General features: G+C 35.2%; 1 protein-coding gene across 1 annotated transcript in view; it reads left to right on the forward strand.

Moving 5' to 3' along the window:
• Positions 1-13,439, forward strand: part of RPA2 (Replication protein A2) — a 102,535-nt gene that overhangs the window by 58,692 nt on the left and 30,404 nt on the right. Inside the window, exon 4 of the mRNA XM_090402010.1 lies at positions 4,682-4,798. Coding sequence (XP_090258136.1) covers positions 4,682-4,798 — 117 coding nt within the window. The remainder of the gene's footprint in view (positions 1-4,681; positions 4,799-13,439) is intronic.

Genomic DNA, 13,439 nt, shown 5'->3' on the forward strand with positions numbered 1-13,439 from the left:
ATTGAATTTTGGACCTTTTCCAGTCTAAGGGCACAACATACCATCATCCTTCCAGTTGCATTATGGAAGCACTTAAGCTATTAATATCATCATCATCAAATTCCTGATATATATATATAATATATATATCCTCAAGGGGTGTACAGGATATGATAGTACTACATGAAAAATTTACATCATTACTAACTTCCTATCTACAATTTTCCTCCAAATAAGTCTGTTACTTGTCAAGACTCCAATATTATCAGGTCTTATATTTCTGTCTTCCAAGGCACTTTTTACTGTATCAATTCACCTATATCTTGGTCTTCCTCTGTGTCTTTTTCCTGCAAACCTAGCAAAGAACACTTGTTTTGCTAATCTTTCCTCTCCCATTCTGTTTAAGTGACCATATCACCTGAGATTAGCTCGCCTAATGCATTTCTGGAAGCTGACGATGCCATTTGTTCTTTCCTAATATCCTCGTTTTTAATATGATATCGCCATTGATGCCATCTGTTCATTCCCCTAATCTTTCTCATGACTCTCATATCTGCAGTCTAGTCTTTGGTCAAGTGTCTTATTTCTAACCCAGCTCTCAGATCCATAAGTTAAAATTGATTTGAACACTGTCTTGTATACACCTAATTTAGTGTTTTGGCTAATTTCTCTCTTATTCCATATAAATTTATTCAGTTGACTTCCTGCCATACCAGCTTTGTTGATTCTGTTATCTATTTCCATATTTAATTTACCATCTTCACTAAAAATCGTGTCTAAGTAGCTGAGATGTTTTACTTGTTCTATAGATTCTCCATTCACAATGCAGTTGATATTTTCAATGTTTTTGCCTCTTTTCATCATCTTTGTCTTTTTAATGCTGACCTTCGTACCGTATCTATTACAACAGTTATTCAGTTTAGTCAGGAGATCTTACAGACTTTTAGCGGATTTATTTAGAAGTATAACATCAACCGAATAAAGCAAAGAGCTGGAATTAGCATCCATCTCCAATTTTGATATCAGGTTTAATACCAACCACTTTCCTCCATAATGTGATCCATATAGATAATGAATAACAGAGGGGATAATGTACATCCTTGTCTGACACCAAATTTAACATTAGCCCACCTTCCTGTACTTCTTTCAATTCTAACTACTGACGTACAACTCAAATAAAGACTAAGTATTGCTTGATATAATGCCCCATTTACACCATATAACTGTAGTGTTTTGAACAGCTTCTCTCTTTGCACCTTGTCATATGCCTTTTCCAGATCTACAAAACTTAAATACAAATCTGTTATATTCCCACAATTTCTCAACTATCTGTCATAAGGTGAAGATCTGATCCTAACAGCCTCTATTTGACCTGAATCCAGCTTGTTCTTCACCAACCTTTTCTTCCACAATTCTTCTCAACCGTTTCTCAAGTATACTTGCATATATCTTACCAGGAACACTCAGTAATGAACCTCTGTAATTCTCATGTCAGTTTTATTTCCCTTTTTATATATGGGTACTATGAGAGCTCTACTCCAATCATTTGGAATTCATCCCTCTGTCCAGAGCATTCTGAACTATGCAGCCACTGTAGGACTTTTATACCTCCATACTTGAGCATTTCTGGTCGAATATCATCCACTCCTGCTGACTTTCCACATTTCACGCTTTTGATGACTTTTTGTATTTTAAGAATGGATATGTATTCCTGACTGCATGCCTGGTCAGTGTTTTTTTACCACTGTGCTGTCATCATTGCTTGTTTCATTTAGCAATTTTTTGAAGTAATTATTCCATACTTCAAGGATATCTTTTTCTCCTGTTTTCATGTCACTTTTATCATCTCTAATTCCTTTTACAGCACTCTTTCCTCCATTTCTGAGCTTTTTCAACAACCTCCAGAATATCTTACCACCTTCTTGATATTTATTTTCTATGTTCTTGCCCAAGTCCTCCCATGACTTTTGTTTAGCTAGTTTTACACAGTGTTTTGCTTTCTTACATTTGTCTCTGTATTCTATAAGAGCAAAAGCTGGCTTATTTGCCAGGAACTTTTGATATGCTTTCTTCTTTCCTTCACTGCCTCTTTAAATTCCTGTGTCCACAATGGAGTTCTGTTTTTTCTATTCTTGCAGACAACCTCACCACATTCCTCTCTGGCTGAATCAATCAAGGTTTTCTTCAAGGCTTGCCACTGAATCTCCAGGGTTTGGTTCCTGTTCTCTAACTCTTTCATTTTTTCTTCAATAATCTTTGTGTATTTTAGGCTACAGTTCACACATGAGAGCTGCTCAACTTTTATTTGCTTTAAAACTTTCTTACATGTTATTCTTTTCAATATGAAATTCAATTTTATCCTGCTCAAGACTAAATAGTAATCGCTTCCAATTTCAAATCCTGTGTACACTCTGGTGTCCTGCACCAGGGAGAAAACATCACTATCAATAATAACATAGTCAATGAGATTTTTCTTATTCCTTGCCTCTTCTCTCCATGTGAATTTGTGCACATTTTTATGTTGGAACATGGTGTTAGTAATAACCAGTCCATGTCCTGAGCAGAAATCCAACAGGTATTTGCCATTATCATTAGCTTTGCCCTTTTTTCCAAATTTTCCCAAAATATTTTTGTATGTCTGACAATCATTTCCTACTTTGCTATTTAGATTCTCAACAAGGACCAATTTTTCATTGTGTCAGCTGCTTTCTCTAAGCCTCAAAACATTCCTCCACTTCTACCTTAGTAGAACCTTCTGTGGGACCATAGGCACAAATAAGTCTCTTGTGCAGTTCACCACATCTACTTGAGACTGCCTGCCATTCAAGAAGATTAGCCTCATATTTAGTGTTGAATACTATGGCTACATCTTCTTTTCCTTGATTGCCATTGCCTGACAATCAAGATAAAAGACATATTGGTTTTTGTTTCATTACTGAGAGAAGGCACAAACCTGAAATTTAATATCTACTGAATATAGATGACATGTTTTTGCATCGGATATAAACATTGGGTTTGTTTTCTGTAAGAAATTATTTCGACACAACTCAAACTCCTAACAGAATTATTTTAATAAGAAACTATTACATCAAAATAAATAATCCTCCCCCAAACTCTGCAGAATGGAACTATGTAGTGAGACTAAAAATAGCACTGAAGTTTGACGACAGCAATGATGGTAAAAGGAAACTGAGCATGACCTCTCAAACAAAAATCTTCTTGGACACTAACTGAAGCAATTTATTTTATGTTTTAAGGACACACAGATGATGAGCTGTGCTTCCAGGTGCATGAGGATAAGCCACTTTGCTGACTGAGTTAACAACTTGTTTTGTGTACTAATTCTATATCTAGAATTATCTTTGTGAGGAAGTATAAAATAATATTACCAACTCCAACTACTTTATTAGAAACTAAAGACCCTCCCCCCCTCAAACTTGCCTAAAGATCTCTGGGTGGGGGACACTACTGACCATTCTGGGAATCCCTGTGATAGATTGAAGAGGTGATAAAGGACAGGTGTTAGTTCTGAGGCACAACTTTTTAACCAAGTATGTATGATGCCATCAGGACCAGATACCTTGTTTCTGTTCAGGTTATTAAGGATTCTTTAGATTCCTTTTTTGGCATATGACTATAGGTGACATGGAGGGAGCAGTTGTTAATGGAGTGGAGAGAACTTTGTCCACGTTATCAATGCAGAAATTGGAAGAGAAGAGTGATGCGAATATGGTATTATCCAGATATGAGAGTGGTAAGAAACCTTGGTGGGCAAAGGTTTTACCCAGTGACCTTTACAGGGGACCAGAAGGAGTGACTGCCATTTGCACAGAAGGCAAGTTTGCAGCATTTGGCCATTTCAAAGTCTGATTTGGATTTGGTGATGATTTTTTTACAGCTGTTTCAAGCTGCAGTATAGATTGAGTGAGCAGCTGAAGTTTTAGTTTTGAGCCATTCGTGGTATGCAAAGGTTTACTGTTGTTGGCACAATTGTTTGATAACCAAGACTACAAGACTAATAATAATTTTGATATATTCACAGCTAGCATTCAGGTGGCTGTGAATTTGAAATGAAATATGGGATGAATGCCTTCATTCATCCCTTATTTCAAGACTAAATGGTGATCACTTCCAATTTCAAATCCTCTGTACACTCTGGTGTCCTGCACCAGGGAGAAAACATCACTATCAACAATAGCATAGTCATTGAGACTTTTCTTATTCCTTGCCTCCTGTAGAAAGAAATCACATCTTGTGAGGATGTGATTTCTTCTACTCAGTCTGTGCAGGTGTTTAGATCAGGAGACCTGAAGCAGTATTCAGACCATAAGAAAGAGGAATAGAAGTAACGAAAATAACTCAGATCACAACTTGTATAAAGTTGTGATCTGAGTTACTTGAAAGGATAAGATGTGAAAAGGTCACGCAGCATTGCCATGTTAATCATGAAACAGCTATCCCCTTCTAGTGACACAGTTTTAATTTTCAAAATTAAGGTTAAATACATTATTTGTATTTAACATGTGGAGTTTTAATGTAATAATAATGGAAATCAATAAGCATCTGAAAATGAAGTAAATTAATTTATATATGTAATAGGCTAATTTACACTTTCCATATATATTCACACTAATAAATAACATAGGTTAATTTATTTGGTGACTTAGGCCCTTATTTTTATAATCTGATTTTATTATTTTAGATAACAGTAGTGGGGATTGTGAGAACTGTTGATGAACAATCAACGAGAATAACATATCAGCTAGATGATATGACAGGACGACCAGTTGAAGTTCAGCTTTGGCTTGGAGATGAAGAAGTATGTGCGTTACTTGCTTTTGATAATGATCTTAAATTTGCTATTATATAGGATTTTCTTTTATCTCAATTAAGGTAAAAGGTGTGAAAGAGTAAAAAAAAAAAAGCATAATGGAGAATTTGTTTTCCCTATTTCAATTGCATACGTAGGTGGTCTGAAAAGTGCTCAGCCTCAACCATAGATGGCAACACTATTGACACGTTTTTTTTTTTTTTTTAAGTTGGTACATCTGTCATAAGCATCCATGTGAAATTGCAAGTTATTCTATCAAGTAGTTTGTGTTATGCAGCTGCATGAAGCAAAAGCTTTGTCTGTATCCTTTGAAATGGGTAAAATTGAGTATTGCATGGTTATAAAATTCTTTGTAAAAGAAGTTTACTGCCAAAAGAAATTCATTCGAAGTTCATAAAAGTTTATGGGCACTCTTCTCCTTCATTTTCGACAATTAAAAAATGGGCTGCTGAGTTTAAGCGTGGCTGTACAAGCTTTGAAGATGATCCATGTGAAGGTCGTCCAAAAAGTGTAACAACACCAGAAATCATTGTTCAAGTGCATGATATGGTATATTTTGCATGAAGAATTGCAAATGGAAAAAGCTTTGTGCAAGATGGGTGCCACGCTTGCTCACAGCAGATCAAAAACAAACTCACATGAAAATCTCTGAACAGTGCTTGGAACATTTTAACAAGAATAAAACTGATTTTGTGTGTTGATTTATTACTATGGATGAGACTTGAATTCACCATTACACACCAAAATCCAAACAGAAGTCAAAACAGTGGGCAGAAGTCGGTTGTTCAGCTCCAAAGAAGACAAAGTCGGTTCCCTCATCAGGAAAGGTCATGGCATCAGTGTTTTTTGGGATACTAAAGGCATTTTGTTTATTAATCATCTTGAAAAGAGTAAAACAATAACCGAGGAATATTATTCTGATCTTTTAACCAGACTAGACGAAAAAATTCGTGAGAAAACACCCAGTTTGCAGAAGAAGAACAAAATCATTTCCCATGTTATCTTAAATAGAATTTAGCATTGATGTAATTTCTAAATAATTAATTAATTTGTGTATGTGTGTATGTGTGTGTGTATATATTTTTTATTTATTTTATTTTTTTTTCACTGGAGGTCCTGCCAGTAGAATAACCTGTGATCAAATCATTGTTTCTTTAGCTTACTGTGTGTAATGTAACTCAGCTTGTCCTTGTATATTAGTATATACTCCAGGTGATGATCTTAATATGAAGATAATGTCAGGAAATTAAAGGAGTTATTTATAACACTGTTGTAAAGTCCATAATTTCTAAAATGAATGCTGGTCACTGTGCAACACTAAAAAAAGAAAAAGAAAAAAAATTGTGGGCAGGTGCAGTGCCCATTTCATCAGGGCACTGCACCTGCCCAGAAAGGGGTTTTGGCAATGGGAAAATTAAAGGATCTGCACTATGAATTGTTGGATCCACCCTGTTTCCCAGATTTGGCTTCCTCTTTCTCTCTCTTCCCAAAACTAAAACTCTTCCTCGCTGGTCAGTGTTGTTTTTTGAATCAAGAGGTAATTGCAACTGTAGAGGGGTGTTTTGCAGATCTTACTGACAACCACTACAGGGACGGTGCTGGAGCATCGCTGGAATAAATGTATTAGTCTTAAGGAAGATTGTTGAAAAATAAAAATAATTTTCAAATTAGAAATTTTTTTTATTGTTATGCTGAAAACCTTTCAGACCATCCTCGTATGTATTCAATTCTCACTATTCCAAAATTATAGGCTCAAAGGAATAGTTTGTCATTGGGTTATTATTTAGAGCAATATCAGTGGTATTATTTTATCTTTAGCTGAGATCTCTTTTTTTTTTGGTAGTTTGCTATGAATGGTATTTATCATAAGACAGCTATATTTGGTTATTGAATAGAACATTTAATTTAACAAAGTATTTAATTATTGAAGATACCTGCAATTTCATTTTATTAAGTTAAAGCATTTTTGTACAGTGTATAGCAAACCTATTTCATATATATATATATATATATATATATAAATGAAGACATTTCTTTTATGCAGTTTTATATGCATGAAATAGTTAGTACCGAATTGTACATATTATGCAAATTGTATAAATACTGTTGTTACAACACTTCGTTGAAACATTTTAATGTATTTAACTACTGATGATAAAGCTATCATTCAAGCCTCTCTCTCTCTCTCTCTCTCTCTCTCTCTCTCTCTGATTGTTGCACTTATCAGCAATCTATAACTAGGAGGAGACTATCATATAGCATATAAGGATAAGAATCCTTAGCACACCTACTTTACTGGTGTGTTAATTTAGTACTGGTTTATAGTCTTTTAATGATGTCCTCTTCTTTTCTTTAAGCCTTTTTTATATCCATTTCTGGCTATCGATGTCTCCCAATTCTCTCCATTTGTTTCTATCCTGAGCTTGTTGGTTCCAGAGAGTTCCATTTGTTTTCCTTATATCATCTGACAATCTTCTTCCAGCTGATCTTTTACCTCCATATGGCTGCCACTCCAGTATAACTTTTGTCCATCTATTGTCCTTGAGTCTTGTGATGTGCCTCATCCATTTTCTATTTCTTTTGAAGTATGTTTTCTCCGATATATAAAAATTTTGTTTTGGTTCTTATATCTTCATTTTTGATATTATCTTTGAGTCTTATGTTTAGCAGATATCTTTCCATGCTTTCTGTTTTTTGCATTTCATCTATTATTTCCTTTTGATTGGCTAGTCTCTCCTTCCGTAACTCCTTGTTTCTTCATTGTTAAAAATTTGCCTAGATATGCTCATATACCATTTCAATTTCTTTCTTTATTGTTTACCTTAATAATGTATCTTTTATTGTATCCTTTTCAATTTGTCACTATTTTGGTTTTCTCAGAATTAATGTCTAATCCAATTTCTGTTGATTTATTTGTTAGAATCATTTCTTTTAACTCTTTCATATTCTTTGCAATAATAAGAATATTATCAACAAATCTTAGGTTGAAAGTTTTTTACCTTGGGTATATATTATGTTAAAGATACCAAGCAATTTTATAAGCTAGGTTTTTTTTAATCCTTTTTCCCAAGTAAGCAAACAGACAAGTAAGTCAAATTTGCGGCTGCACGTAGTGCAATGCATGGTAAAGGTGGAGCAAGCTTTGATCACTTTCCTTAGAATTTTCCCCTAATGCAAAGCACATTTCCTTGCAGAAATGTATTACCTTAATGCTATGCATTAAGGTAATGGTCACTACCCATACCAGTTTCGACCTTTATTGAGGTCTCGTCAGTGGGAGCCAGACCCAAAAAATGCCAAGGATGAAGTAATACAGAGCTTATAAATATTTCACCTAAACAAGTTGCCATAAGGTGCTTTGACCTCATTAAATAAAAATCTCAGGATGGGAGTAATACATATAAAGTTTTTTACCTTGGGTATATATTATGTTAAAGATACCAAGCAATTTTTATAAGCTAGGTTTTTTACTCCTTTTTCCCAAGTAAGTCAAGTTTGCAGCTGCACGTAGTGCAACTCATGGTGAAGGTGGAGCAAGCTCTGATCACTTTCCTTAGAAATTTCCCCTAATGCAAAGCACATTTCCTTGCAGAAATGTATGATGGTATGCATTAAGGTAATGGTCACTACCCATTTTTTAGGTCTGGCTCCCACTGACGAGACCTTAATAAAGGTCAAAACCGGTATGGGTAGTGACCATTACCTTAATGCATAGCATCATACATTTCCGCTAGGGGGAAATTCTAAGGAAAGTGATCAGAGCTTGCTCCACCTTTACCACGAGTTGCCTGGTGTTGCACTACATGCAGCCGCAAACTTGACTTACTTGTCCGTTTGCTTACTTGGGAAAAAGGATTAAAAAACCTAGCTTATAAAATTGCTTGGTATCTTTAACATAATATATACCCAAGGTAAAAACCTTTCTACATATTACTCCCATCCTGAGATTTTTATTTAATGAGGTCAAAGCACCTTATGACAACTTGTTTAGGTAAAATATTTATAAGCTCTGTATTACTTCACCTTTGGCATTTTTTAGGTCTGGCTCCCACTGACGAGACCTCAATAAAGGTCGAAACCAGTATGGGTAATGACCATTACCTTAATGCATAGCATCATCATATATTTCTGCAAGGAAATGTGCTTTGCATTAGGGAAAAATTCTAAGGAGAGTGATCAGAGCTTGCTCCACCTTTACCATGAGTTGCGTAGTGTTGCACTACGTGCAGCCGCAAACTTCACTTACATGTCTGTTTGCTTACTTGGGAAAAAGGATTAAAAAACCTAACTTATAAAATTGCTTGGTATCTTTAACAAATCTTAGGTTATTTAATTTAATTCCATTAATAGTGACTCCTGTATTGGACCATTCTAAATTAGTAATATCTTCCAGTGTTGATGTGAAGAGTTTGGGAGAAATGGTGCCTCCTTGATTTATTTGAAATTTTTTGCTTATTTCATTGAGAATGATATTTACTACAGCATTTCATAAATATATTTTGTTGTGTCAATAAATTGTTTTTCAGTGCCATTATCTAAGGGCTTCTGTTATAATTTATAATCTAAGAGCTTCTATTATCTTAAAACATAATAAAAGATGAGACAGATAATAAGAAATGACAGAAATGGCCATCTGGCCATTTCTGTCATCTCTCTAACACTCTAATTTTAACATTTCCTTCAAAGATTGTAGCCAAGTTATTTTTGGTCTGCTGCACTCTATCCCTTATAGATAGAGGTGACAGTGCAGAGAGAAATAGCACACTTACGCGGACTTCTTCAGAGGACAAAATGTATTCCTTATGGATCAAGGTAACAGTGCTGAGAGATATAAATAGGGAGGATCTGGAAAGTTTTGATAAACACCTAGAACAAAAATGATATTAAAGCAACTGATATAATAAATTAAACTGATATAACCACAAGAAACAACATACGAGGATATCATCAAAATCCTGACATGTACCCTGAAGGGGTGTACAGGATATAATAGTATTACATGAAAAAACTTACATCATTACTAACTTCCTATACACAATTTTCCTAAAAATCAGTCTGTTACTTGTCAAGACTCCAACATTATCAGATCTTATATTTCTATCGTCTAAGGCACTTTGTACCATATCAATTCACCTATATCTTGGTCTTCCTCTGGGTCGTTTTCCTGCCAACTTGGCAGAGAACACTTGTTTTGCTAATCTTTCCTCGTCCATTCTGTTTAAGTGACCATACCACCCTGAGATTAGCTCTGCTAACGCATTCCTGGATGCTGACAATGTCAAATTCTTTCCTAATATCCTCATTTTTAATATGATATTGCCATTGATGCCATCTGTTCATGCGTCTAATCTTTCTCAGGACTCTCATATCTGCGGTCTCTAGTCTTTGGTCAGGACTTTTACTTCTGACCCAGCTCTCAGATCCATAAGTTAAAACTGGTTTGAACACTGTCTTGTATACAGCTAATTTAGTGTTTCCGACTAATTTCTCTCTTATTCCATATGAATTTATTCAATTGACTTCCTACCATACCAGCTTTGTTGATTCTGTTGTCTATTTCCATATTTAATTTTCCATCTTCACCAAAAATCGTGCCTAAGTAGCTGAAATCTTTTACTTGTTCCACAGGTTCCCCGTTCACAACACAGTTGACATTTTCCACAATTCTACCTATTTTCATTATCTTTATCTTTTTAATGCTGACCTTCATACCATATCTATTACAACAGTTATTCAATTTAGTCAGGCAATCTTGCAAACTTGTAGCGGATTTATTTAGAAGTATAACATCATCCGCATACAGCAAAGAGCTCACATTAACATCTCCAATTCTGATATCATGTTTAATACCACTTCCCTTCATAATGTGATCCATATAAATAATGAATAACAGAGGGAATAATGTACATCCTTGTCTCACACCAGATTTAACATTAAACCATCTTCCTATACTTCCTTCAATTCTAATTGCTGACTTTCAACTCAAATAAAGACTAAGTATTGCTTGATATAATGCCCCATTAACACCATATAACTGTAGTGTATTGAATAGCTTCTCTCTTGGCACCTTGTCATATGCCTTTTCCAGATCGACGAAACTTAAATATAGATCTTTGTTATATTCCCATGCTTTCTCAACTATTTGTCGTAATGTGAAGACCTGATCCTGATAGCCTCTATTTGGCCTGAATCCAGCTTGTTCTTCACTAAGCTTCTCTTTCACAATTCTTCTCAGCCGTTTCTCAAGTATACTTGCATAGATCTTGCCAGGAACACTCAGTAGGGAAATATCTCTGTAATTCTCACATTCAGTTTTATTTCCCTTTTTATATATGGGTACTATTAGAGCTCTACTTCAATCATCGGGAATTCGTCCCTCTGTCCAGGCTTTCTGAACTATGCAGTGCAGCCACTGTTACACTTTTATACCACCATACTTCAGTATTTCTGGTTGAATATCATCTATCCTGCTGCCTTTCCACATCTCAAGCCTTTGATAGCTTTTTCTACTTCAAGTATGGATATGTATTCCTGACTATATGCCTGTTGAGTGTTTTTTACCACTGTGCTATCACTGTTCTTCCATTTAGCAAGGATATCTTTTTCTCCTGTTTTCATGTCACCTTTGTCATCTCTAACTCCTTTTACAGCACTCTTTCCTCCATTTCTAAGTTTCTTCAACAACCTCCAGAATATCTTACCACCTTCTTGATATTTATTTTCTATGTTCTTGCCCAAGTCCTCCCATGACTTTTGTTTAGTTAGTTTTACACAGTGTTTTGCTTTCTTACATTTGTCTCTGTATTCTATAAGAGCAAAAGCTGGCTTATTTGCCAGGAACTTTTGATATGCTTTTTTCTTTTCCTTCACTGCCTTATTAACTTCCTGTATCCACCATGGAGTTCTGATTTTTCTATCCTTGCAGACAACCTCACCACATGCCTCTCTGGCTGAATCAATCAGGGTTTTCTTTAAGGCTTGCCACTGAATCTCCAAGGTTTGGTCCCTGTTCTCTAACTCTTTCATTTTTTCTTCAATAATCTTTGTGTATTTTAGCCTACAGTTCACATATGAGAGCTGTATTCGCTTTAAAACTTTCTTACATGTTATTCTTTTCAATATGAAATTCAATTTTATCCTGCTCAAGACTAAATAGTGATCGCTTCCAATTTCAAATCCTGTGTACATTCTGGTGTCCTGCACCAGGGAGAAAACATCACTATCAACAATAACATAGTCAATGAGATTTTTCTTATTCCTTGCCTCTTCTCTCCTTGTGAATTTGTGCACATTTTTATGTTGGAACATGGTGTTAGTAATAACCAGTCCATGTCCTGAGCAGAAATCCAACAGGTATTTGCCGTTATTATTAGCTTTGCTCTTTTCTCCAAATTTTCCCAAAATATTTTTGTATGTCTGACAATCATTTCCTACTCTGCTATTTAGATTCCCAACAAGGACCAACTTTTCCTTTTTCATTGTGTCAGTTGCTTTTTCTAAAGCATCAAAAAATTCCTCCACTTCTACCTTAATAGAACCTTCTGTGGGACCATAGGCAGAATTAAGTCTCATTGTCTAATTTCCCATTCTGATATTTGCCCACATCAGTCTACTTGAGACTGCCTGCCATTCAAGAAGATTAGCCTCGTATTTTGTGTTGAATACTATGGCTACTCCTTTTCGTTGATTGTCATTTCCTGAATATAACATTTTGTATTTATTGCTCAGAAAGATCTCACCAGTTTTTGTCTTTTTTGTTTCAGTCACCCCTATTATGTCGATCTGGTACTTATCTAATTCCTCAGCTAGCTCCATTTCTTGCCATTCAGGCTTCTTATGTTGATAGTACCATCTTTAACTCTGGTGATGTTGAGTTAAAGTTACCTTCATAACTCTGCTACTAGTATGTTCTTTCTTGTGCTTTATTAGTTGCTTTAATATCAATTTTGTTCTAGGTGTTTATCAGAACTTTCCAGCCCTTCCCTTGTGTGCAGACTTCTTCACATGATAAAACAGCTTGAGAGACTGGAGAAGTGATTGGTGTGTGGTGCATAAAAATGTGAGAAACTTGGAGTAAAGAGAAAGTATTGAATGGGGATTTGATGACATGAGGTGTATTTAATGAGGAATTGATGAAAGCATGTTTTTCCAGGTGCAAAAATCAAGGATGTTAGTGAAGTTGTTAATTTGCAGAAGGGAAAAGTAAGAATTGATTGTTTCATATTTGCAAATGATTTGAAAGGTGAGGAATATGCAATGAGAGAGGATATAAAAGAGTTATTTAAAGAAATGAAAAGGAATAGTAAAAGATTCTGAGTGTGCTGCCATGATAATACAAAATTGAGCAGGGCCATGATTGCTAATAAGTCAATGAGAAGATTGTGCAGAAGAAATGGTATGCAGTTAATAGATGTGTAAAGTGAATTTGATGAATAGAAGGAATTGTTTATGCCTGATGGACTGCATTTGAATGGTTTGCAATTAGATGTTTGGAGAAAGTGTTGTTCAGTGAGAATTTGGAAGTGAAAAATCAGAAAAACTAGAGGTGCAATCAAGCATGTCTGGCCACTACTGAGACAAATAAATGTGAGTTTAGGAATGGTTGCACAGCTGGGTATGGTTTCCCAGG

The sequence above is a fragment of the Typopeltis vanoorti genome, chromosome 12, assembly GCF_054136105.1.
Source record: "Typopeltis vanoorti isolate ZY-2024b chromosome 12, IOZ_Tvanoo_1.0, whole genome shotgun sequence".
Taxonomy (NCBI): Eukaryota; Metazoa; Arthropoda; class Arachnida; order Uropygi; family Thelyphonidae; genus Typopeltis; species Typopeltis vanoorti.